The sequence below is a fragment of the Zootoca vivipara genome, chromosome Z1 (assembly GCF_965207765.1).
Source record: "Zootoca vivipara chromosome Z1, rZooViv2.hap1.1, whole genome shotgun sequence".
Taxonomy (NCBI): Eukaryota; Metazoa; Chordata; class Lepidosauria; order Squamata; family Lacertidae; genus Zootoca; species Zootoca vivipara.
In genome coordinates, this window is record NC_142583.1 from 16,064,591 (window position 1) to 16,090,278 (window position 25,688).

The 25,688-nt window shown below is 42.1% G+C and overlaps 1 protein-coding gene across 1 annotated transcript; it reads right to left on the minus strand.

Moving 5' to 3' along the window:
• Window positions 1–744: 744 nt before the first annotated feature.
• On the minus strand, window positions 745–19,795 carry NIPAL1 (NIPA like domain containing 1). Its single transcript, XM_035111954.3, has 6 exons — window positions 19,231–19,795; window positions 12,484–12,750; window positions 7,233–7,289; window positions 5,516–5,606; window positions 4,079–4,239; window positions 745–2,418 (listed from the first exon to the last, which is right to left on the minus strand). Exons 1-6 carry the CDS (start codon window positions 19,673–19,675, stop codon window positions 1,787–1,789), a joined length of 1,653 nt encoding a protein of 550 aa, XP_034967845.3. The 5' UTR covers window positions 19,676–19,795; the 3' UTR covers window positions 745–1,786.
• Window positions 19,796–25,688: the final 5,893 nt, after the last annotated feature.

The following is a 25,688-nucleotide window of genomic DNA, read 5'->3' on the forward strand; positions in this document are numbered from 1 at the left end:
CTTAAAATACATATTCTCAGGAAGCTGAATGCTATCCACTACCAACTTTTTCCAAAACCTGCAAACTTGCAGCATAGAGCTCGTCCCAACTTCTGCTTGTCCCATGCATAGAAAGGATGGGTCCGAGAAGCTTTCTGCTTGTCTCATGCTTTCTAGGCACAGATGCAGGAAGCTTTGTCTTTGCCCCGCCCTTCCCCCCCTGGAAAACCCACTTTTAAGCACTAAATCAGAACAAATGGCAGTTCACGGAAAATCCAATTACTGTTTTCCGATTCAGCACGAAACCATGCAAAAGCTGTCTTCGTAAGAGTGATATCACAGCAGCAAATCGGTTTTTTATGTACTCTCCATGTTAATTTGTGAAAAAAAGAATTGTCAAGATAAGCCTTCTCCAAAAAAAATTTCAGTTCAGGTTTTTGTACACAAGGAAAGGCTTCTTTATTGTTTTATGAAAAATATTCCCATATCTGTTTATTTGCTTCATTCAAAAACAGCTACCGTATGCCAGGTCATATGGAACCAGACCCCCCACCTCTCTACTCATCATTCCCATTGCTAAAGGTTCCTGCAGGAACCAACACAAATTCCCCAAAACACTTCCCCTCTCTCTCTCTCTCTCTCTCTCTCTCATTAAAAAAAGAAGAAGTGGGCGCAAGCACATTTTATTGAAACAATATAAACCACCCACCCACCCCTGTTTGGACATCATCATAGTACCAAACTTAAAATCTTTATATCAGAAAGTTAACATCTTAAAAATAAGTTTTATTCAAATGTATCAAGTCAAAATGTTTGTACACACAAAAAATCCTGAATGACATTAAAGACTCCCCTGCACATAAAAGTACGCTTCTCTGATAAACATTTCAAAATATAATGTTTGCTCTTTTAAAAAAAGATGTTAACACTAGGTAAATAAGAGTGTGAATGAATAAGGTATTTCCTCATCTGATTTTTTTTTTACTTAAACCTTTTAAAAAAATAAAAAATTCTAACACGGACAAATGCCGTACCTTACAATAAATAAATAAATTTTAATCTACGGCATCTGCTCTGACTGTAAAGAACTCATTTCCAGATAACTTACGTTATCTTTAGTCACCTTTAGTTGGAACACTTTGTAGAAAATGATCATACATATAACAAAAAGATGGAATTAGTGCTCAGGTAGGAATGTAGTCTGAGGTTTTTCCTGAAACTACTAAAAAGGTTATGTCTGTTCTCCAGTAATGTGTAACTGATTCCTCATCCCTTTTACTGCCTCCTTCATTTGAGAACAAATTCAAGCTTTGAAGGTGTCAGTAAGTGAAAATATGCTTCCATACCAGTTCATTCAGTGCTATGCTAACTGGCATATGAGAGACCTCTTTCCCCAACATACAGTTCTTTGCAAGAATTTTGAAAACTAGAAGATACTTTCCTCCCCTTTTGGACATTTGCTGAAAAACTGTGAATAATAAATTTCCACTATGCTTAGGTGACAACATTCGGGGAAGTCATGATTCTTACACACAGCAGCAAGTTGGCCAAGAAAACCACTATCCCCCCCCCAATGCAATGAAACCATAAAGTGCTATCTATGAAAATATGTTATGTATACAATTCAGTTCTCTTTACCAAGAGCACCACAACTGTCACTGAAGTTCATTTGCTGCCAAAGATGGGAAGTGCGCGCACAAAAACATCATTATTTCCATTTCTGATCATTGAGGACACCATCACAACCACTTTCTGTCCTTCCAGGTACCACTCAGAGGTGCTTTGGTATAAGTTTTCCAAAGATAACTTAGTGGTGGCCACCCCTTTGTTCATTTCCTCGACTGAACAGAATGTCATCCTCATCACAGGTCAAGGCTGGAGCTTCCATATTCTCCAATAAAGTATGATGAGCCTCATAGCCATGGAGAGGCAAGATTGGCTCCCTTTTAACAGAAGATGTCAACTGGATCCAGGTGGTGCTGACGTTTTTAAAAGCATGCAGGAAGAAGATGCCTATAATTATGGTGAAGAAGCCACTCAAGGTCCCAATGATATCGCCAAGCTCCATGCTATTCCATTCCTTGAAGAGGATGACAGAGCATATCACCACCATGGTTGTGAAGCACACATAATAAATGGGTGTCACTAGAGATGTATGAAACACATCCAGTGATTTATTGAGGTAGTTAATCTGAGTACTGATAGACACCACCAAAACAGCTGCCAAAATATAAACCAATGGATGTCGGAAGACGGGCTTCTGATAAAGCATGTCTTTAATAGCAATGCCCAGACCCTTGACAGAGGAGACTGAGAACACACCAATTACTGAACAAATGGAAATGTACACCAGTATATTGCTCTGGCCGAGCCTTGGAGCAACACCAAAAATGAGGACCAGCGAGATCACAATTACGATAGTGGCAAATGCAACGAACACTGTTTGAGAGAAAGAGAAAGGAATATAATTAATGTGTGTGAAGAAGCAATTAATAAAATCACAATCTGGTCACCTCCAGATATCCATGAGCAAAGGAAATATTGCTATTCACGGTGAGGGGGTTGGGAGGGCCAATTCTGCTTATTCCCCCAGCAGCACTCAAAAATCTCCATAAGTCTGGGAGACCTTTTCAAACAGCATAGAAAGCGATGTTGATGGAACATCATTGCTTCCTCCCCTTCCACAAGTGATTCGTTTTAGCTCTGGATTCAAGCCAGCATGAAAATCACGAATTAAAGACAGCATAGCTCCTCCCACTTCCCCACATGGAAATATAGTTCCATGTATACATTTAAAACCTCTCCATTATCCTCTGCAGACCAAGGAAAGGGCTCTTGTGTACAGAGGAGTGCAAGCGTAACACTCCTGCAGTGGGAGTTGTATGTACTCATCGGGCTCTAGATCAGAGCCAAATATGTTTCACCTTCCAAGACTCTATGGAACTCTGCTTGCTTTTGCAAAAACCTAAATTCAGTTCTGCAAGCAGGGCCATTGCTGCAGAAGAAGCCACCTTTCTCTAAGCAGCGCCACACTGCATTCTATGCAATTGTACATTAAGAAGAAAGCTGATTACCATTTCCCTTGGCCATTTTGTCAGGTGGGGACAGTCACCCACTTTTCATCACCATGAAGTCAGATGAAGCATTTTTGTTTGCCCGCACAGGCAAAGACGTAGAGCTTTGCAAGTGTCAACGATCGGCTGACAGGCAGTGGCAGCAAACACCACTTCTGGCAGAAGGCCATGTCTTTACCTGCGACATGATGTAAAAGGTAGGCCTAGCTGACGTGGCCTCACAGGCCCAAGGGCTGGAGGTTCCTCTCTGCTGTTCTTGCAAATAGCAAATGCACGATGGATCTCTTCATGAATCAAAGTTTCTCGGCCAAGGGAAGTTTAAGAGAAAGCTCAGCAACCAGGAATGCACTTTGCACCCAAAAATTCTGGGTCCAAAAGAACCTTAGGCATGATGAGAGCTGGGAAAGCGCTCTGGCGGAGCCACAATAAACAGTACAGCTTTTAATGGGCCAAATTGCTTTGGTATAAGGGTGCTTCGCATGTCCAACATTGCCTCAGAAGCGAAAGAAAGCCACTGTGTGCCTCCACCCCCCAATTCCCTCAGAGCAAAAGTGCAAGGATATTTGCTCAAGCAATTAAGCGGGCAGAGTACACAGTAATGTCAAGCTTGACTGCCTAACACACCCCTGGACCTGTCTGCATTGAAGAACAGAGTATGGGCCCCACCCAATGTTTACTTTCCCCTGCTTTTATTGTTTGGTACTAGCAGCAGAGAGGGTGAAAGCACAGTGTTGAGTGATACCAATGCCCGATCTGAACATTCACATATCACAATTGCAAAGAGCCTGGGAGCAATGGGGAGACAGGATGCATCCACCTAGTGGGGTTGCCAGTCTAGCGTCCAGCCCATCTAACATCCTATATTGGATGTAACGTGGCAATGGGGGTCTATGTATTGTAGAGTACACTATGCACAGTCCACAAAACACCAACCCTATGAATGAGCTGGTTCTGCAGTAAAGCAGAAACTTCAGCAAGGTAACATTGCATTTACTTGTCCCAAGCCAATCATCTGAATGACATACCTGGGTCTTTTAGCTTTATCTCCATTTCATCCAATGATGTAACCTGTTCCTCTTCAGGTGCATGAATCACCATCACAGTGGACCCCAAAATGCTCAACACACAGCCCACCTTCCCATGAATATTGAGCTCTTCATTCAAAAAATAGGAAGATAATATTGCACTATTTGGATTTAAACAAAAAGAAAAACCACCTTAAATATAGCATATAACAATATCTCGAATGTCGAAGCTATAAATACGGCAAATAAAAAAAACCCGAAGTTCAGAACAACCACAATGAATAAGAACAAAGGAAAATACAATGCATATTTGCAAAGTAAGATAAGGCTAGTTCGTGTGTGTACATATCTGTGGCACCACACCCTAAAGAATATTGTAGGGCAGTGACCTGAAAATGGGCATTTCCTGCTCTTGCCGATTCTGTGGAATGCCATTCCCTCTGCCATATATGAGCTAGCAACCATCAGCTGCACCTGATGCTTTATGAAGACTTTTTTTTTTGCCCAGACTTTCCCTGACCCATAAGAATGGGCCCTGCTTTATATTTATGAATCCCTTCAATCTATGTTCCTTTCCGTTTAAAGAAAGGGGGGAGACTATACAAAGGATGTGTCTTTTCACGCCTGCATCACATGCACCTGTTCTACAGCACAGAAAGGGTTGGACAGGTGCAGGTGTACACTAGCTCTCCTAAAAGGCAAGTCATCGTCTCAGCTGGATAAGCACCCATAATTTGTTCATCAACTCACTGTTTCCGAGGCACAGTATTTCAAATATCACCTAGTGAAATCAAAAGCTTGATGCCACTGGGCTTAATGTGGAATTTAATGCCATATGTGGTATAATGTCACATTACGAAGAAAGGCACCTGGTTCTGCAGAAAACATGGGGTTATTTCCATTTGTTTCAGCTGATTTTTAAGCAGTTGACAATATGCTCTTCTCAGAAGAAATATTGTATTGTGTATTTTACGTATGAAATGTAAAAAGGAAGCTGCTCTGAGCTGTATCAGATTCAGACTGTAAAACCACTGCCACCACATAGGCCTTCCCCAGATGGACACCTGCGGGCCAATTAAACCATTGGCACCTGCCAATGTAATTTTTATGCTTTTTAAAAATTGTTACAATTTAATATTTTCATCATGCTGCTTTTAGTATGTTACCTGCACACTATAATCATTCTTTTTCTATTTTGAAAGAATGCCTAAATAGACTTCTGCTCTGGTTCAGAGAGGCTGCTCTTATTTTTGTTGCTTTGGGGGCAAGGCGCCCCAAGAACTTGCCTGAAGGATGTGGTAGAAATATCCACAATAAAGCAAGAGTGGAAAAGCTGGCGACTTGCTAACTCGCTTTCGGCCCAGTCAAATGACTGACTTCAGAGTGCTTAAGAGAGTGTACTGGATGTTGCTATGAGCAAAATAAATTTGTACTGACCTTATGAGAACACTCAGTGCACCCAAAGGGGTGACCAAAGTGGCTGGTGCAAAGGCATAGGCGGCAAAGTTTGCTGCTTCCCCTATTCCCACTGCAAAAGAAACTGCTGTTAGCCAGGCAACTGAGATTTCCCAACAGTTGCAAGAACCTTGTTGTAAATGTATGCCAATGGTTCCAACCTATCCATCCAACTTATCCATCCAGTGACAACTTTGAAGCATGAAGTATTGCTGCTCAGGACCTCAATACTTCAAGGACCGCCTCTTTCCATATGAACCTACCTGCACCCTGAGATCATCTTCTGAGGCCCTTCTTCGTGTGCTTCCTCCTCGAGAGGTGTGGAGGGTAGCAACACGAGAACAGGTCTTCCCTGCAGTGGCTCCCCGTCTGTGGAACGCTCTCCCCAGGGAAGCTCGCCTGGCGCCTTCATTATACACCTTTAGGCGCCAGGCAAAAACGTGCCTTTTTAACCAGGCCTTTGGTTGACCTGAACGACATCCTATAACCTTTTAAAATGCGGCTCTTTTTTGGGGGGGGGCAGTTATTGGGTTATTGTTTTTATCTTGAATTCGTATATTGTGATCTTTTCTGTGAACCGCCCTGAGACCTCCGCGTGTAGGGTGGTATATAAATTAATCAATCAATCAGTTGAGAAAGATCTTAAATATATGTGCAAAGAGCGTTTGTTGGAAACAAAAGTGTTGTGCCTTTCAGAAGTAGCCCCTAAACTATAATCTCATTGACTGTAAACAAATGAAGTTATTGTTCTGTTCTAAGAGTTCCTCATCCTTGCTTAGATCTTCAGGGTGAGGATTAAGAGGTCACAGGTTCCCTATCACCTTGCTGCTGGGAGAGATATTTATGGAAGACATCTGCTGTGGGAACAACAGAGAAAGATTTCTCTAATAACACAACTATAGTAGTGGCCATCTTACCCAGCACCCATCTTAAGTGAGGCAGTCTGCTGCACCATCTGAGAAACCTAGCCAAATCATGGGCTAAGGAAACACCATACATTTTAAACACATCACCCCAGCCCCCCGCTCCAGCAAGGAATCCTGGGAGCTGTAGCTTAACCCTCACGGAGCTACAATTCCCAGCATCCTGAAGCTACATCTTCCAGGAAGTGTGATTTTAAACTGCCTTAAATGTATGGTGTGTGCACAGTCATGGTTTCCAAACAAGTATATGCACATAAGCTTTAAACCAGGGGTCCCCAGACTTACCGGCGTTTGGGCCGGTTCCCACCGCGCCGATCGCGCGGCGGGCCGGAGGACGGGGGAGCGCGTGCCTGTGCGGGCCGGCGGGCGGGGGAGTGCGCGTCCGTGCGCATGGGCGCTTACTGGTGCGGCGGCGCGCTTCCAGGGTGGAAAAAGTGCCGAAAATCCGTTGTGCGCATGCGTATGGGCCTCCCCCGACCCGGAAGTGCACCAGAAATGACCTCTTCCGGGTCGGGAGAGGCCCATACGCATGCGCACAAAGGATTTTCGGCACTTTTTTCCCGACCCGGAAGAGCGCTGCCGCGCTACGCGCCGTAAGAGCGGGCGGCGGGTGTCGTCGCGGGCCGGATTGGCAGGTCAATTGAGCCGCATCCGGCCCCCGGGCCGTAGTTTGGAGACCCCTGCTTTAAACACCAGTGTGTTCCTATTAGAAAAACTGCCATTTGGCAGTGTGTGGAGTTGCCTGTATACAAATAGAGAAGCTCTTTAATACTCACTTGAAAGCAGCCCTGCCCACCACAGCCATTCCTTCAGGTAAGAGTACCCACCCTGTCCTTAAAAGAGAAAGGCACTATTTTCAATGAAAAGAATGAAGGAAAAGCCATAAAATATTTGAGGTATACCTTCTAGCTTGTTTTTATATTTTTTAAAAGTGCTCTCTTATCCAAGCAAACCTACTCAATTACTCTACCTGGCAATGCCAAAGAGAAAAGCTGGATGGAAAAACAATCGAAAGTCTAGGGAAGTTATTTTAAAGTGCAGTCATTACATTACAATGCCAACATTGAAAAGTAGTAATATTAACAGGAACAAAGATTTACATTTTGTATTATTTTCATGCCGCGTCAAGAACTTATTTAGCTGAAAAGTGAGTCAATATTGCAAGCTCCCAAAACAAACTGCTCACAAATTCATTATTATTTATTATTTATACCCCGCCCATCTGGCTGGGTTTCCCCCGCCACTCTGGGCGGCTTCCAAGAAATACCAAAATACATTAAAATATCACAGATTAAAAACTTCCCTAAACAGGGCTGCCTTTAGGTATATTCTAAATGTCAGGTAGTTGTTTATCTCTCTGACCTCTGATGGGAGGGTGTTCCACAGGGCGGGTGCCACTACCAAGAAGGCCCTCTGCCTGGTTACCTGTAGCTTTGCTTCTCGCAGTGAGGGAACCGGCAGAAGGCCCTTAGCATTGGATCTCAGTGTCCGGGCTGAACAATGGGGGTGGAGACGCTCTTTCAGGTAACACATAAGTTGTTATCTACTCTTCACAGCACTCCAACTATGACTGCTTGGACTACTGCAGTGTGCTCTACACAGGGGTACCTTTGAAGGTGACCCAGAAACTACAACTAATCCAGAATGCAGCAGCTAGACTGGTGACTGGGAGCAGCCGCCGAGACCACATAACACTGGTCTTGAAAGACCTACATTGGCTCCCAGTACGTTTCCAAGCACAATTCAAAGTGTTGGTGCTGACCTTTAAAGCCCTAAACGGCCTCAGCCTAGTATACCTGAAGGAGTGTCTCCAACCACATCGTTCAGCCCAGAGATTGAGGTCCAGCGCTGAGGGCCTTTTGGCGGTTCCCCACTGTGAGGGGTGAGGTTATGGGGAACCAGGCAGAGGGCCTTCTCGGTAGTGGCGCCTGCCCTAGGGAACGCCCTCCCATCAGATGTCAAGGAAATTAACAACTATCTGACGTTTAGAAGACACCTGAAGGCAGCCCTGTTTAGGGAAATTTTTAATGACTGGTGTTTTAATGTATTTTTAATCTTTTGTTGGAAGCTGCCCAGAGTGGTTGGGGAAACCCAGCCAGATGGGCAGGGTATAAATATTAAATTATTATAATTATATTATGACAGTTTCAAATACACATTTCAGAAATACAAGCCATGCTTTTGGACTTGAGCTTTTGAACATTTAAGAGAGGTTGGTTACAACTTTGAATGTTATAAAGCACAGTGCTATTTTTTTTCTAGAAAAAGAGGTGTGATAACTCACCACAAACACCTCCCTTGTTCTGATAATGGCAATGGCACCCACCTGAGAGGTGCTAGAATTGTAACTCCAGATTATGATAAATCAAATGAAGAAAAAAGGAAAAAAGAAGGGAAACTCCCAAAAACCTTCTTCCAATTAGTAGATAAATTAGACCTAACAGATATATGGAGATGCTTACACCCAACACAAAAACAATTCACTTTCTTTTCCCACCCACAAAATTCGGAAAGCAGAATTGATATGATTTGGTCAACCAAGGATATATTATTAAGATGTAAAAAAATTGATATTTTACCCAAAACTGTATCTGACCACAACCCGGTATTGATGGAAATAGCAGGAATAGAAAAGACAATCAAACGATGGAAAATGAATGAGTTATTACTGGAAGATGAAAATGTGGTTAAAAAGGCGGAGAATGTAATAAAAGAGTATTTGGAAATAAATTTAAATCAAGAAATAAATATAAACACAGTGTGGGATGCTGGAAAGGCAGTGATTAGGGGATTTTTCATAAGTCAAAGTAGCTGGAAAAAGAAGGAAAAGGAACAGAAATTAAGCAATTTATTGAAAGAAATTAGGAAAAATGAATTGGAAATAGGGAAAGTGAGTAAAATGGACAAAGAAGATTTGAAAAGAAATATAAAAGTGTTGCAAAGTCAAGTATCGAACATACTTGACAAAGAAATAGAAAATAAGATAAGATATTTGAAACAAAGAAGTTTTGAATACTCTAATAAAATTGGAAAATATTTAGCCTGGCAATTAAAGGAAAAGAGGAAAGAAAGATTGGTAACGAAATTAGTAGAAGGGGGAAGGACGATAATGGAGCCCAAAGAAATTTCGAAAACATTTGCACAATTTTACTCAAAATTATATACAGAGGGGAAAATTGATTGCCAAAAAGTGGAAGAGTATATTGAAAAAACTAATATATCTAAAATTGAAGAAGGAGAGATGGAGTTAATGAATAAAAGTATTTCAAATATAGAAATCCAGGAGGCAATTAAGAGAGCTAAGAGTGGAAAATCACCAGGGATGGATGGGTTACCATCACTATATTATAAAAAATTTGGTAAGGTATTATTAGATCCATTAAAGAAATTAATGAATAACATCCTAGAAAAAGGGATAATCCCAGAATCGTGGGAAGAAGCTTATATTGTGGTAATTCCCAAACCAAATTCGGACACAACACAGATTAAAAATTTCCGCCCTATATCCTTGTTAAATAATGATTACAAATTATTTACAGACATATTGGCAAATAGGATGAAAATTATATTAGGAAAATTAATTAACAAAGACCAAACGGGGTTCCTACCAAAGAGATCAATGTATAATAATATGAGGAATATTATAGATATTTTGGAGTATCTAAGTGTGAAAATAAATAAGAAAGCGGCCCTTTTATTATTGGACGCAGAAAAAGCATTTGATAAAGTCCTATGGATATTTATGAAAAAAGGAATAGAAAAATTGGGTTTTGGAGGAAAATTTGTAAAAGGTATAGGAGCAATTTATAATAAACAGAGAGCCAAACTGATTATAAATGGAGAATTAACAGAGGAAATCCAGATACAAAGAGGAACAAGGCAGGGCTGCCCTCTTTCCCCATTATTATTCATCCTGTGCTTAGAATTTCTGCTAAAAAACATAAGAGAGGATGAGAGGATTAAAGGAATAACAAGGGGAAGAGACACCCATAAATTAAAAGCGTTCGCTGATGATATCATTCTTACATTGGAGGATCCAGAGGAAAGTGTACCCCAAGCATTAGAGAAAATTAGAGAATTTGGGGAGTTAGCGGGGTTTAGCATAAATAAAGAAAAAACGAATATGTTGGTCAAAAACTTAAGGAAAGAGGAGATTGAAAGGTTACAAGAGAGAGTAGGATTGAAGGTGGTTAAAAAGGCTAAATATTTAGGAATTTGGGTCTCTAATAATACTAATAATCTGGTAAAGGATAATTACGTCAAAATTTGGAATGGGGTTAAAAAAGATTTAGAAATATGGGAAAGACTAAATTTATCACTTCTGGGCAAAATAGCGACCATTAAAATGAATGTTCTACCGAGAATGCTGTTCATATTTCAAATGCTCCCAATCCTAGGAACAGGAAGTGGAATGTTTAAACAATGGAATAAAGATCTATCCAAATTTATATGGAACAATAAACCAGCCAGAGTAAAATTTAAATTATTAACCGACATAAAAGAGAGAGGAGGACTGGGGCTTCCTAACCTAAAAATCTATCATGATGCCGCAAGCCTTCTTTGGATAAAGGAATGGATTACCTTGGAAAATCACGAGCTACTAGATCTAGAGGGATTTCAAAATAGATGGGGTTGGCATGCCTACTTGCAGGATGGAAAAGTAAAAATACATAAAGGGTTTAACACGCATGTTATTAAAAAATCTCTATTGAAGGTATGGGAAAGACATAAACCTCTGATGGAACCGAAGACACCAAAATGGTTGTCACCTATCGAAATAATAACAGTGAAAAAAGTAAATAATGATGGAAAATGGATAAAGTATAAGGACTTAATAGAGGAAAAAGAAGGGGTATTTAAAATTAAAAAATATGAAGATGTTAAGCAGCAATTGGCAGGGTGGCTCCAATATTATCAATTAAATAGTAGGTTTCAAGAGGATATGAAAAAAGGAGGGTTTATGTCCGAACCATCCCTACTTGAAAAAAGTCTACTACATAGTGAACGGAAAATTATATCCAAAGTATATAACACCATTCTAGAATGGGAAGTGAAGGATGAAGTCGTGAAGGAGACAATGACGAAGTGGGCAATGGATCTAGGGAAAGCAATAGAAATGGATAAGTGGGAAAAACTCTGGAGTGTAACATGGAAATTCACGGCGTCAGAAACAATTAGAGAAAATTTAATAAAAATGTTCTATAAGTGGTATCTGACGCCGGTCAAAATCCATAAAATGTATAAAGTTAAAGATAATCATTGCTGGAGGTGTGAAAGAGAAGTAGGTACGTTCCTACATATCTGGTGGCAGTGCCCAAAAATTAAACCTTTCTGGAATGGAGTGTTAGAAGAGTTAAAGAAAATATTCAAATACAACATAAAGAAGACTCCAGAATCTTTCCTATTAGGAATGGTTGAAGAGGAAGTGAAAAAAAAAGATGAAAAGATATTTTTATACTCGGTAGCGGCGGCGAGAATTTTAATTGCAAAATTATGGAAAAGTAAGGAAGTACCCACTATTAGAGATTGGCAAGAGAAATTAATCGGTTATATTGATTTAGCGAGATTGACGAATTCAATTAGGGGCGGTTCCAATAAAAAATTTATTGACAATTGGGGAAAATTTGGAGTATACTTAAAAGAACTTGGGTTAGAAACCAATATTTTGTAGTATTCCAAGGAGGAAAGTTAATGTAAGCAGTAGGAGGATAAACAATGTCATAGTCAGGATAGAAGAGAAGGGGAAGTCGAATTACAAAAGAAGATGAGAAGACAGAATGGAAGATATATAAGACAAGTTGACGATATATTTGAGAAGATGGAATAAGCTTCGTTTGAATTTGTATGATTATATATGTATGTATTGATTTTGCTTTTATTTTAGAGAATTGTTTTGTTTTATATTGATTTTAAACTTAATAAAGATTAAACATTAAAAAAAAAAAAAAAAAGAGAGGTGCTAGAACTGAGTTCCGGTGAATTCCGGCTTTTTAAAAAGCCCTGTATAAAAGAATAAGTATTTCTTACCTGCTCTAGTGAACCCCTTTTCAGCCAACTGCAAAAGGCCCTTCTTTTTCAATATAAAGCTGGAACCAACAAAGATACTTGAGCCTATAGCCAAGGCGACACCTACATACAAGCTGTATTTGCTTCTTGTGGGCACAGAAACACTCAGCTCGGTTTCATTGGCATATCTGCCGGAATAGGCAAAGAAAGAAGCTTCTAGCTTTGAAACATTGAGGACTTGACACCAGGCATGATGAGAGTTGGGGCAGACCAAAGGAAACACGTCACCTGGGAAAAGAAGAAAAGTACGGTATATATATGACTGAAGCACATCAAATCCACACACACAAAAGATTAAAAGCAACTATCCACATCTGTAACAAAGGAAAACTCTTGCCCCCGCTCCAGGTTTTCATAGAGCTTAGTACTATGTTGAGCAGCCCAGCTTGCAACAGGCAGGAAGCAATTAATAATCACCGAAAACATCCATTAAAAATGAAAGCAAAGAATAATGTGATACTTAACGATGCATAAGAAGGCCATAACTACATCAAGCCTCTGGAATTTGTCTTTATATCCCACTTGTCTTGTATGCAAAGGAACAAAACGAGGAAAGTTTCCCCGATTTTGAATTTGGCCCGACAACCAAGTAAAACAAGTTCTAAGTTTGAAGATGAGGGGAGAAGATTGATGAGAGATTCCTTGTTTTCAGGAGCAGCTTCTAGAATACCAAAGTGATGCACTGAGATAGATAGCATCGTATGGACAACTGCCAGCCTGCATCTGCTCAACCTATATATTTCTATAAGCGAAAACAACAGCACACATGTAGTTTCTCACAAAAAACAAAAACCTGACCCAGTAAAGCCATCCCTGGAATTAACACCGGGGAATACATAAACAGCCCTGGGATAAATATTATGGGTGGTAGATAAAATACCTTAATAAATAAAATAATCAATATGAACATATTTTCCTAACAGATCTCTCCTCGCCGAAAGAGAATATTTTACTTCTAAGAGTCTTCTTTAGAATGCACAGGAATATAAAACAGGGCCACATGCTGATTCGGACCACTCGCCCATCTCATCCTGTGTCACGTACTCTGACTGGCAGCAGGTTCCCAGGGTCTCTAGCATGCAGCAGAGTGATGGTGACAGGCAGCACCATGTCAGCTGGGAGGGGGAGGCGTAAGAAGGGAAATAGCTGAAGGCAGAATTTGTGTCTGAATAGTGTAGGAAGAGATGCATAACACTAAACAGGGAGCTAAATAATCAGCAGTCCTAGGTTACTTTCAGACATTGGTTCCGTTGCCAAATCTCGCATTAGTTGAATTCCATGCAAACTAATATGGGTCCGTATAGTTAAAGCTATGGTTTTCCCAGTAGTGATGTATGGAAGTGAGAGCTGGACCATAAAGAAGGCTGGTCGCCGAAGAATTGACGCTTTTGAACTATGGTGCTGGAGGAGACTCTTGAGAGTCCCATGGACTGCAAGAAGATCAAACCTATCATTCTTAAGGAAATCAGCCCTGGGTGCTCACTGGAAGGACAGATCCTGAAGCTGAGGCTCCAATACTTTGGCCACCTCATGAGAAGAGAAGACTCCCTGGAAAAGACCCTGATGCTGGGAAAGATGGAAGGCAGAAGTAGAAGGGGACGACAGAGGACGAGATGGTTGGACAGTGTTCTCGAAGCTACGAACATGAGTTTGACCAAGCTGCGGGAGGCAGTGGAAGACAGGAGTGCCTGGCGTGCTATGGTCCATTGGGTCACAAAGAGTCGGACACGACTAAACGACAACAATATGGGCTTTACTTAGTCTGGAGGGGAAAAGTTAATTGGCACCGGGTGGGTGGGCCCCTCATGAATATACATTCCACAGAAGAAAGTAATTCATTCATGAACCTTTCAACATGATCCCCTGTCATCCAAGTACCGGGGGTGGGGTGGGGAATGGGAGGCAGCAGGAGACAGATAGTCCCTCCATTTCAGCAAGGACTTGAGCGTAAAGCAGATTCCCTCTTTCTTCCTTTTTTAAGCAAATGGTTTTGGTTACAGATGGGCAACAGCACGATGTCTGGATGGGGGGTTTAACAGCTAGAGGAGATTGCAGACCACAGTGCCGCTCATTCAAGCATTTGAAAAATTCAAATGCTACCTACGTCTAGCGATGCAATTCTTGGCACAACGAGGGGATGAAAAACACATTGGCGGCGGCGGGGGGATATCACCACAACTTACAGTGCACATTCTTGGTTGTGGAGAGAGAGGTCCCCTTAAAAGAGGAGAAGCAGGCTCTACCTTAATAGTTGTCCCAAACAGTTAAATAATGAAGTCATTGCTCCTCTTTAAAGAGGAGACTGGAATCCCGTTCCTTCCTTTTCTCAACTGCTAGGAGGTGAACAGCACGAGTCAAGGAACACGTGTAGATGGACAAAGGCACTCAAATACTAAATGCATACTAATGTCACTGCAAGAAGCCTCCTCAGTAATATTTCTCCACATGATATTCCTTTGAATATATCTCATTTCTGAAGCAAGATTGCTTCATCACATGCACAGGTCCCCTCAATGCCCAAGGTATAAAGTGCTATTTATTCATCATTTCTGAGGTAATGTTATTTACCATTCAGAAGTCAAATACACATTTATATATATCTGCAGGGCAAAAGACTGCATCTCAAAAATGGAACTGTAGTCTGGAGTAACACACACACACACACACACACACAGTAATATTGGTTGTTGCTGGAGGCAGTAGCAAAATCTTATTAGACCAGTGGTCTCTCAATGTTCTTTTGAAATGAATACATAAATGGAAAGTATTAAGTGGAAATCAGCTGGGTAGCAGCTTAATGTTTTTTGTGTGTGTTGTTTTTGTTTAAATGCCTTTGTTATGTCTTTGGTTACTCTCTTTTCCCACAAATACTGTAATTAATTAAATAAGTTAAGCTTTTATATTATTGCTATATATTTGAATCCTTGAATATCTTGTATTGTGAAGATATGGAAGTTTTAATATTAAAATGCCACTGAAGTCAAAAAACACATTGAATTCATCTTCTGGAAGTGGTATGACAAGGTTTTTATTCGAGCAGATATTTCAGCTAGGAATTCAACATAATTCTAATTTACTGTGTACATGTGTGACAGAAACCAAGGACAGCGCAAATAATAATTTTCTTCCCCCACTAAAATTTGATATAAAATCCAAATTACACTCGTCGCAATAGCAGACTTCAATCGTTGTGTAAAAAAAAGAAAATGATACCTGGCAAAACGACAGCAGTGTTTTGGTGCTTTCAAAACGGGGCTTAATATTATACATGGCCTGTTCAGATATTGCAAATGGGTCACTGGCAGCAAGTTGGCTTTAACATCAGATTTTCCTCAGAAAGGGTAAATAGCAGACGAGGCTAGCAAGGGTTGATGTACTGCTTCCCTTCTTAATGGAAATAAACACTGGTACTTCAAATAAAGTACTGTAGTGTGCTATTATCCTCTCAAAACTAGAAGGGCAGATAAAGATTTTCCACATGAGCACCTCCATCTCACATTCCTGCCAAAAACCGAGAGACAAAACTGCAGCCCGTCAAGTTCCATTCAAGGCAGCCTGCAAGTTGAACTAACTACCTGCTACCTAGAACCTCAGAGATTAATGGACAGACTGCAGTGAGGACCTGCAAAGCACTTTTGGGAAATGGAGTAGGCCTAATGGGTGGGAAAACATCCACGCAAACTGAGATAATTATCAACCAAATTACATGACTGGCAGCTAACTTTTAATATGTATACAAGAGGAGGGAGATGAAGGGAGGAGTAGGAAGCAAACACCAGGACAATGACTTGCAGTGTTTACATATTTCAGAATGCTGCAGTTTCACTGACAGAAGGGCTGCATTGCTTAAATTGCTTTGATGACTACTCTCAGTTTCAACAGAAAATAACTGTGTGTGCGTGCGCCCAGTCAGATTGAGTCAGATCAGATTTTCTTTTCAATGAGACTTATCTTGCTTTCGGTGCCAGACATTTGCCACCTCACTTCCTATGAAACACACTGCTCTCAGAGAATCAACAGAGCAACACCGCTTCAAATATACGTTCTGTGGGGCTTTAAATCAAGGGCTTATAAGCTATTCACATGAGCTTTTTTGTGGAACAACTGCAGTTATAGAATCACAGAATTGTAAAGGAAAGGACCCCGTGGGTTAGAGAGTCCAACCCCTTGCAATGCAGGAATCTCAAGTAAGCATCCATGGCTGATGACTATCCAACCTCTGCTTTCTGTCTCAGGCAGAAATCACACACCGTTTTCACATCACTTGAGTGCTGTGCCCCACAGTGGAAGAAGCCATTAGCTCCAAACTGGTTCTGCCAGTGCTTTATAGAGATGTTCATGTGTTCAGTTCAATTGACAACACCCATCATGTGACCTGCTATCATGCTTTCAATGGATGCTTCCCTGACAAGGTAAGAATAAAAGGTAATTTAACAAGTGGCAAACCTTTCACTAGGTAATCAAGCAATTCTGAAAGTTAGCACGTGAACTACATCCATTATATTGCTGATATAAATATCAAAGGGCAGTACCTTTCCACCTGGTAATAAATTACATCATATTATACCATTTCCCCTGTGCAGTTTCCTATACAGAGGAACCTCCGTTTTTGAACGTAATATGTTCCAGAAGTCAGTTCGACTTCTGAGGCGTGTTTGAAAACGGAAGCATTCACTTCCGGGTTTTCGGTGTTCGGCTTCCAGGCTTCCAAAAGGTTCAGCACAGTGCCGGATTTACGTATAAGCTAAACAAGCTATAGCTTAGGGCCCCACTCTCTTGGGGGCCCCCCAAAAAAAAATTAAGGAAAGAAATCTGGATGTTCATTTCCAAAATATAAGATTAAAAACAAATAAAATAAAACCTACATACAGCAACAGTGTTTTGTGTTGTGTAGGCTCCCATGATGTAAGTAATGGGCCCCGCCTGGTAACCTGCTCCCTAAAATATCACTGGTTTGCTCATTTCTATATATACGGTGCCTACATTCTGCATGGAATGTATTTCAGTTCAACAATTACTTTGATAAAACACGTATTTTGTTATGTGCAAATGGTCCATAAATTACCGTATAGCATATATTCAACACAAAAAACAGCAACAATTTGTTGTTGACAAAGGACAGCTGGACATATAAAGGGCCCCATTACCTTCAGTAGCTTAGGGCCTCATCAAACCTAAATCCGTCCCTGGTTTGGCAGCCGAGACATTCAAAATCTAAGGTTTGACTGTACAGTGTATTGAGCAAAACCACTTCCATCCTCTCATTATCCTATTTCATCCTTTTTACTATAATCACACACTCATGGAACTACATTTTTGTTCGATACCTACTCTCGCAGGGCCTTTCTACCATAAGTGTAAATAAACCATCTATCATAAAGACACTGCTGCCTCTGCTGCCTCATCCCTAAGGAAACACAAACCCTGAGTCAGTGGAGGACCTTGGGGTCTCCAATTTCAGTGGCGCACCGTGCCAAAACTGGGCACCCCGCTGCCTCTCACGCTTCATTCTAAATAATAGCTGTGCAGCCAAACTGGTCGCACTCCCCTAATTTGCCTCTGCCTGGATATGTGGCCAGAAACCCTGAAATCTCACACTGCTCAGAGGCTGGAGTGGCACAAAACAATACAGTATAATACAGCTGAAATATGGCTATCCATACAATCTTCGGCATTAATTATTTCACTGCAGTTGAAACAGAGGTGCTTTCTTCAAATTTTAAGGGTACTGTATTGCTTTATTAGTGGCTGGGCTCATGCATTTCATATTATTACTGTATAGCACTTGCAAGCTGCTCTTTGATTTCCCCCCACAAAAATTATAAAGAGCGGTGTACTGTGTAAATACAACAAATAATCTATAATGCTGCCCTCGACCCTTTTTATGGAGACACCCATTCAACAGGGCCAGCTTTCCCATCCCTGCACCACACACCAGAGCGAAGTTTAACCTGTTGCATTTCTGCTCCCAGCCAAGCCGTTTTAGAAACTGAGAGATGAAAGCTAGGAGCTAACACCTTAAACCTAGGTTATGGGCACCACAACGGAATGTCAAGGCACACTTTTTAAATAACCAGAATACAAAGCTGAACAATGAATCAACTGCAGCTAAAATGTTATGTTCATTTTTCACATCCTTCCCCTGCCCACCCCCCTAATATTCTTAAGAGGGTCTCTTCTCCAATCTTCAGAGAGTAGCTGGAAGTGGGTAGGCAAAAAAAGCTCCTCCTTTCCTTCCACTCTGCCGTTTTAATCTGATATCTTAGGCGCAGCACTGCACCCAGAGCTCAGAAACTGCTGGCGCTGATGAAATTCCAGGTCGCAAAATGCGTCTAGAACCACGGGAGTTTCAAACACTGCAGTTGAGCTCTGCGAGAAACGTTGGCCGCTCTAGGCAGGCAGAAAGAAGGGGGATTTTGAGAAAGCGAATGCCTCGGAGGAGCAGGCGCAGAGACCATGGATACCAACTCTCTGGGGCCCTGAGCACCCAAAAACTCCCCATGAAGGTGTCAGGCACCCACAAATTTCGGTGCATGGCCCCCACGGTTTCGGGGCCCCGGTTTCGGGGCCAAGAGACCATGCTGCCTCCAAAACCTTGAGCAACTCGCAGAATTAGGGCTTCTAATCAAAAGAAAGAACTCAACAAGGGGATGTGGGGTGGGATGCGATTTTTTGGGGGATGGGTTACCCCGCACGGCAACGACTGACCTTCGCGGCACGCGCTTCGGAGGGGCGCCGCTTTCTCCCCCATGGCACTTTCTCCAAAGGCGCCCTGCGCCACAATCGCGTCCCCTACGCACGGCTCTCGCAACCGTGCCAAACGCAGAAAGCTCTCTCCGCTTCCAACGCCAGCCAGCCCGCCCCCTTTCCGCTTGGAAGACGGAGCACTTTCTCGCCGCCTCTCCCTCGCCGGCCAATCGCAGCCCCAGGGCGGACGTGGAGGGCAGAGCGCGCGGACCTCCCAAGCGCCTCTCGCTTCTTCCACATCCCCGTCCTCCTCCTCGCCAGTCCTCGCCAGTGATGCAAAACGGCGAGTTGGCCGGCGAGGGAACTCCTCGCTAGCCCGCGTTCCTGGTATGGCGAAGCTCCTTGCAGTCAGAAGTGGTGTGAGCCTCGCCTCAATTCCATTACTTGTACCCACTTCCATTATCATTCGGAGGGGGTAAAGTTCTTCAAGGCTGAGGCATCCGAGCCTCTACCCAAAACCAGTTTCTCCAGAGTCATGGAGGATAAACCTTTCTCTTCAACCAGGCTGGTTAACACACTCAAATGTGTTTGGGGCAGGGGGCAGGGGGGCGGGTTATTGGTTCGTTTTTGTTTTATTATGTACTTTGTATTCTCATTTTGTGTCTTTCTTGTGAACAGCCCCTGCAATCATTGGCTGAAGGGCACTGGGCAGTATACAAATTTAATAAACAATACTATTCTGAAGAATAGTGTGCATGCACATGAAAGCTCATACCAATGACAAACTTAGTTGGTCTCTAAGGTGCTACTCGAAGGGAAAAAAAATTAAAAAATTTTTGTTTCAACTACGCCAGACCAACACGGCTACCTACCTGTAACTAATACTATTCTTGTTTACTAATCTGATTTACTTTCTCATAATGTTCTAGCTCAAGAGCAATTGAGAAGATGCATCCACACCACACCATACCGTTTGTATTCTGCTATTTTTCTGGGAAAGGAAGTGCTGGAACTCATCATTAACACCTCCTTCGTTCTCTTAGAATGGCAATGGCGCTCACCTTAAAGAAAAGCCCTGACTATTACCCCGTAGTCAGGCTGCTCCAACTACACTTAAACACACACAGGCAGGTTCCGTGTGTAAATGCCATCAGTGCGGGAGGGGCTGCTGGGGCTGCTGAGGCTGCTGGAATCCTGCACCCTTTACCAAGGGAGTAAACTCAATTTAACTTAATAAAAATATACTGTTGTGTATACAGGGTTGCACTGTCAATAGAGGCTTTCCACTTGCGTTAGTAATCCAGTAAGCAAACACTTTAAGCCTCTCTGCCACCAGCAGCGATTAGTATCAATGCTGTCTTAAGTCTGCCTTCAGAAAGTGAAAAGAAGCCATGATCCCTGAACATCCTTACTTTGTTCTGAGTACAAACAGGTGGTTAATTTGTGTTGGAAGCAATGAATCCATGCTAACTACCGTAAACAGGATTGTAAACAGAATGAGGAGTGGGAGCCTTGGCTTTTCACAACCCAAGAGATAAGCGTTATTACCTAAGATCCAGCTGTTCTTAACTGCACAAATGCAGGTGGTCAGTTAAAAAAAAAGTCAGCAACCTTTGTAAGTTGCATCTGTGTGCACCTTTGGTCTTTTAACATGTAGGATTTCCAGAGAAATAGCAATCTTAATTTATTGTGGCGGGGGAGAGGCTTTTGGCACCTTAAAGGCCAACACATTTATTATGGTACAAACTACGTACAGACCCATTAATCAGAAGCATGAAGTTATGAGAATATGTACACATGGTGGAGGCGAATTGTGAACAGGTCAGAAAGAAGTGAAATATAGAAAGTGCATTAGGTGATGATTATACTATTAACTGTGGCCATTCACAAAAACCTGTTGTTAGTTGATAACCAACTTTAAGTAGGCCAGTTAACAGATGTACCGCAATACGCCTTTCAGTACAAAAGTGATAGCACTGAAACTCTTGAGCAACAATAATTTGTGGTTTCATGTCGCAGTCTTCCTTTAAAGTACCTATCTCAAAGACTGAAATGTTTCTCTGCTGGTTTTGGATATTGCCATTTTGGATATCGGTTTGTGTTAATATTGTGTGTGTGTAGAGACAACAGTAGCATAAACTAGTTAACTGAAACTGTATTCCTTTGATATTTACTGATTCCTCTCCTTTTAATTTTCCCAATAATAATTTAATTTAGATTATAAACTTGTTGAGGCAGAGATCCGTATCCTATTGTCCACTGTCAGGTGTCATACACGCTAATGGTACTTACATTATGTTATTTATTATTATTAGTCTGGTACAGTACAGTGAGTTAACTTTACAATGTGCCTTTTTAACTACAGAGCAGACTTAAACTTCATTTGATTTGCAAACCAACATGGGGGCCTCTGTCCAGAACCATATATAGTATTTGTTATCAGTTAACAGCACAACCACATCCATGTCTGTTTAGAAGTACGGTACTGGTAAGTCCAGTGGAATTCAATGGAGTTAAGTCCCAAGTAATAAGAGTTAGGATTGTAGCCTAAATTGCTAACTGCTAAGTAGAGACCGAATTCAACAATGAAGGCTCAGCAAATAATACATACTTCATACATATTGAGTATTATTGAAGAAGATTTTGGGGTCCAGGAGCAAAAAAGGGCATATTATTAGGACTGTTGTTTATTTTGAACTATGCTGCATTGGGGATCAGAGTAGTATACGCCAGTGTCTTTCATAATTCTAAAATTAGTTGATCCTCTGTAATTGGTTTTGGGATTGTGGTCTTGTTTCTGGTTCTGGAGGTTTGTTTTGAAGGCTGCTTACTTGGGCCTCAGTAACTCTTTAAATGGCTATTTCAGTTCTGTGTAGTTGGTTGTTTTAAGCAGAGACCCATAAGTGAAACCTGACTTGTTGCAACGATTGACACATTTACCTATAAATGCAGGAGAAATGTCCATCTCCTTACTAGGAAAATATGTAGATCTATGATAACCAAGGCAGGAGGTAAATATGAAACAATAATTATTATAGTTCTAAGCTGTTGAATATAATGAATGATATGTTGAAGTGCATTCCACACCAGCTCAGAGTAGTACCGTAGACTTGGTCCTGGCAGTGGAAAGATGTAAAGAATATTCCCTTCTTCTCCTGCTATGCTACACAATGCTTGATGGCTACCAGCCCCTAGCCCATTTTAAAACTATATACTGTAGTGAGAGTCATGCAATTAGAAGCATACCCTGCTACCTGAATACCCCCTCAAAGCATTAATAGCAGTTCTTTTTTTCTGGGGACATACAGGAGTACACATACCCCTAAACATTTTGTGAATCTTAAGTTTGGCCTCATTGAGGGGCAGTATTTCAATATGAGTAGGAAAATGAGAGTACCCCTAAACTTTTTTTAAATAAAAGAAGCACTGGTTAATAGTACATAGGAGGATAACAAATGTAGAGCTCTGTTCTCAGAACCAAATGTAGCAATAGGAGCACCAGTCCAACTAATGTTTCCAGGAACAACACAGTACTTTTTAAGTTGATATTTTGATAAGTGGAGTTAGAATTGCTTCATTGAATTTTTAAGTGGTTTGTAGATGTCAGAATTTTTATGCAACTACTGATTTAGGCAAATAAAGATAATATGAGAGAGAACCCCTGATTAAGAGGGTAGCATGAGTAGAGAAATAATTTGCAATTTACTCAGAGAAACAACAGAAGGCTGCAGGTTTGCAGCATCTCCAGTAAGTGACTGCATAAGTACCGTAACTCAGCTTCTATGCATGGGTAGGTGTGTGTGAAATCCATATGATCGATGCTTCCTCTCCCTAAAGAAATTGGCTGGGTGTTAATACTACAACCCTAATTAATCCTGCTTTACCTGGGAGTAAGCCCCATTGAATTCAACAGAACTTACTCATCCAGTAGACATAATTAGGATTGCACCGTTAGTAAACGTCGCATGAGTTGTGTTGCTTCCAAATGTCTTGTAATCACCATGAATTTTATATTGTTTACCTCCGTCTACCCACCAGAAACTCACAACTTGTTTTTCTGGTTTAATAATAGTTATGAAATAGCAAAAGTAATTTCCCCAAGCTTTGCTAAGTTTTAACAATCCAGACAAAGCCACCTTCAACTGTATAATTGTATGCCAATTTGCTGCCCGATTCCGCAACACTTCCATTTCACAAGCCTTAAGCCAGAGGTGCCAGGCTTCAATTCAAACTGCTGGTTAAATGGAAGGCAAAGCGAGCAATTCCTTCATCTGCTCCCTCTTGCACCTGCTGTAGTGAACAGGGCTCCAGGCGCAGGGCCGGATTTAGATGAAGAGAGGCCCTAGGCTACTCTACTTGTGAGGCCCCACCCAATCCCCCACCCTCACGACTAGAAGAACAAATCCAGAAGTGAACTGTATAAACACAAATTCCAGTTCTTCAATTTTCTGCAAAGGATTGTTAGCTTGGAGCCTGGTTTCCCCTTCCCATTAATCATCAGAGCACAAATGACTGAGGGTATCAGTGATAGCATTGTAACTTTCCAAATCAGCTTCTGTGGCTTTTGCGTGTGCGTCCCACTGCCCATCTCTTTGTGGAGGATGAAAAGAAGGAATCAACGTCATTGATAATGCCAAAACAGTTCACTGCATCAAGGCAGCAATCCACAGCTGAACGGCCCAGTGATCGGTATTAACTTCATTATCATAGCTTTTTCGAGTCTGTCTCTTGTGCTCGCTAGCACCACTTTCAAATCTTTTACTCATGCTTAGATTGGAATCTAAAAATAGAAATAAAAATTGATCTTCAACTGGATAATCTTGGGCTTCTGTCACTCTTCAGTAGCTGCCACCACTCACTGACTTCCCTATGCCTTTCTTGAGGGCCAGAGAGACCCATCTGGCTGACTCCTGGGGTTTGGAGATGAAAACCCCTAACTTTGGGTTTCTCCTGGAGGATTGGCACCTGCACATTTTTGGGCTTTTCCCCTCCCAGAACCCTTCTTAAGGCACTGGTAGTGGGCAGAGTGGGGGAGACTCTGTGCTGACAGCACCAGACTGGGCTTCTAAACAAATAACAAATATTTTCTTGACTATACAAGTAAAGGGACCCCTGACAGTTAAATCCAGACGCGGACAACTCTGGGGTTGCGGCACTCATCTTGCTTTACTGGCTGAGGGAGCCAGCGTACAGCTTCCGGGTCATGTGGCCACCATGATTAAACCGCTTCTGGCGAACCAGAGCAGCACACGGAAACGCCGTTTACCTTCCCACCGGAGTGGTACCTATTTATCTACTTGCACTTTGATGTGCTTTAAAACTGCTAGGTTGGCAGGAGCTGGGACCAAGCAACGGGAGCTCACCCCGTCATGGGGATTCGAACTGCCGACCTTCTGATCGGCAAGCCCTAGGCTCAGTGGTTTAGACCACAGAGCCACCCGTGTCCCCTACAAGTACAGTCATACCTCGACATCCGAACACTTCGACTTCCGAAGGTTTCGACTTCTGAAGTCGACAACCCCGGAAGTCTTTTTGCCCCGCGTGCACGGTGTGCGCGTTCTGCGGCACACGCGGTCGGCGCATGCGCGAAGCGCAATTTGCATGCGCTGAAGCGGCGCTTCGACATCCGAAAACCTTGACTTACAAAGACGGCCACGGAACGGATCGTCTTCGTAAGTCAAGGTACCACTGTAACAGGATTTTAAACACAAAAAGCACTTTAAATTAAACACAGAGAAGGAAAACAACACCGGGCACAATTAAAATAAGACAAAGCGCAGTTCCTCTGACCCTGAACTCATCTTTATACTTATTTTCCCTTGGGATGAGGTCCAGTTACCAACCTGCAGCCTGGCCTGCCTTCTACAGGTAGTTCTATATCCCTCCGAGGATCCCTTCCCACTGCTGCCTTCCCTGGTCCCCAAGGCCACTCTCTGCTGGTGGGCCAGTTACAGTGCATACTGCAGGCACCAACAGGGCTCTGTGAAGTGTGAAATATAGACTTCCCTGCCTGGGAGGGAGGGCCAGTCCCAGGCAGTGCCAGTCACATGCGCTTGCCTTGCTCTGTTCAAGCCAAGGAGGACAGAAGGAACGAAAGAGACTTGGGAGAGCTTACTTGCCTGGTCTATCTACCCCAGCCGGGCCCCCCTACTCGCACTCTCCCACTGATTAAACTGCAGCACATACCACTACCGAGCTGACCCTGACCCCTGCGGGTCTCTGCAGTTAGCAGAAGAAGGAAGTTCCAGCCAAATACAAGAGCGAAACAGTGGTCAGTAGACCACGATCATTGTTATTGCGCAACAAGTCCCCACAGAGAGTAAGAACCCCGAAAATGGGTTACAAGCGTTTTGAAGGCCTTCCCTCCCTACCAGAATACATATCCAGAACCATCATTGATACATCACTGATACATCATCATGATGTCATGAGGAGGGAGGGGAGTCATGAGGTTACCCAAGTTCAACAATTTCCCCTGT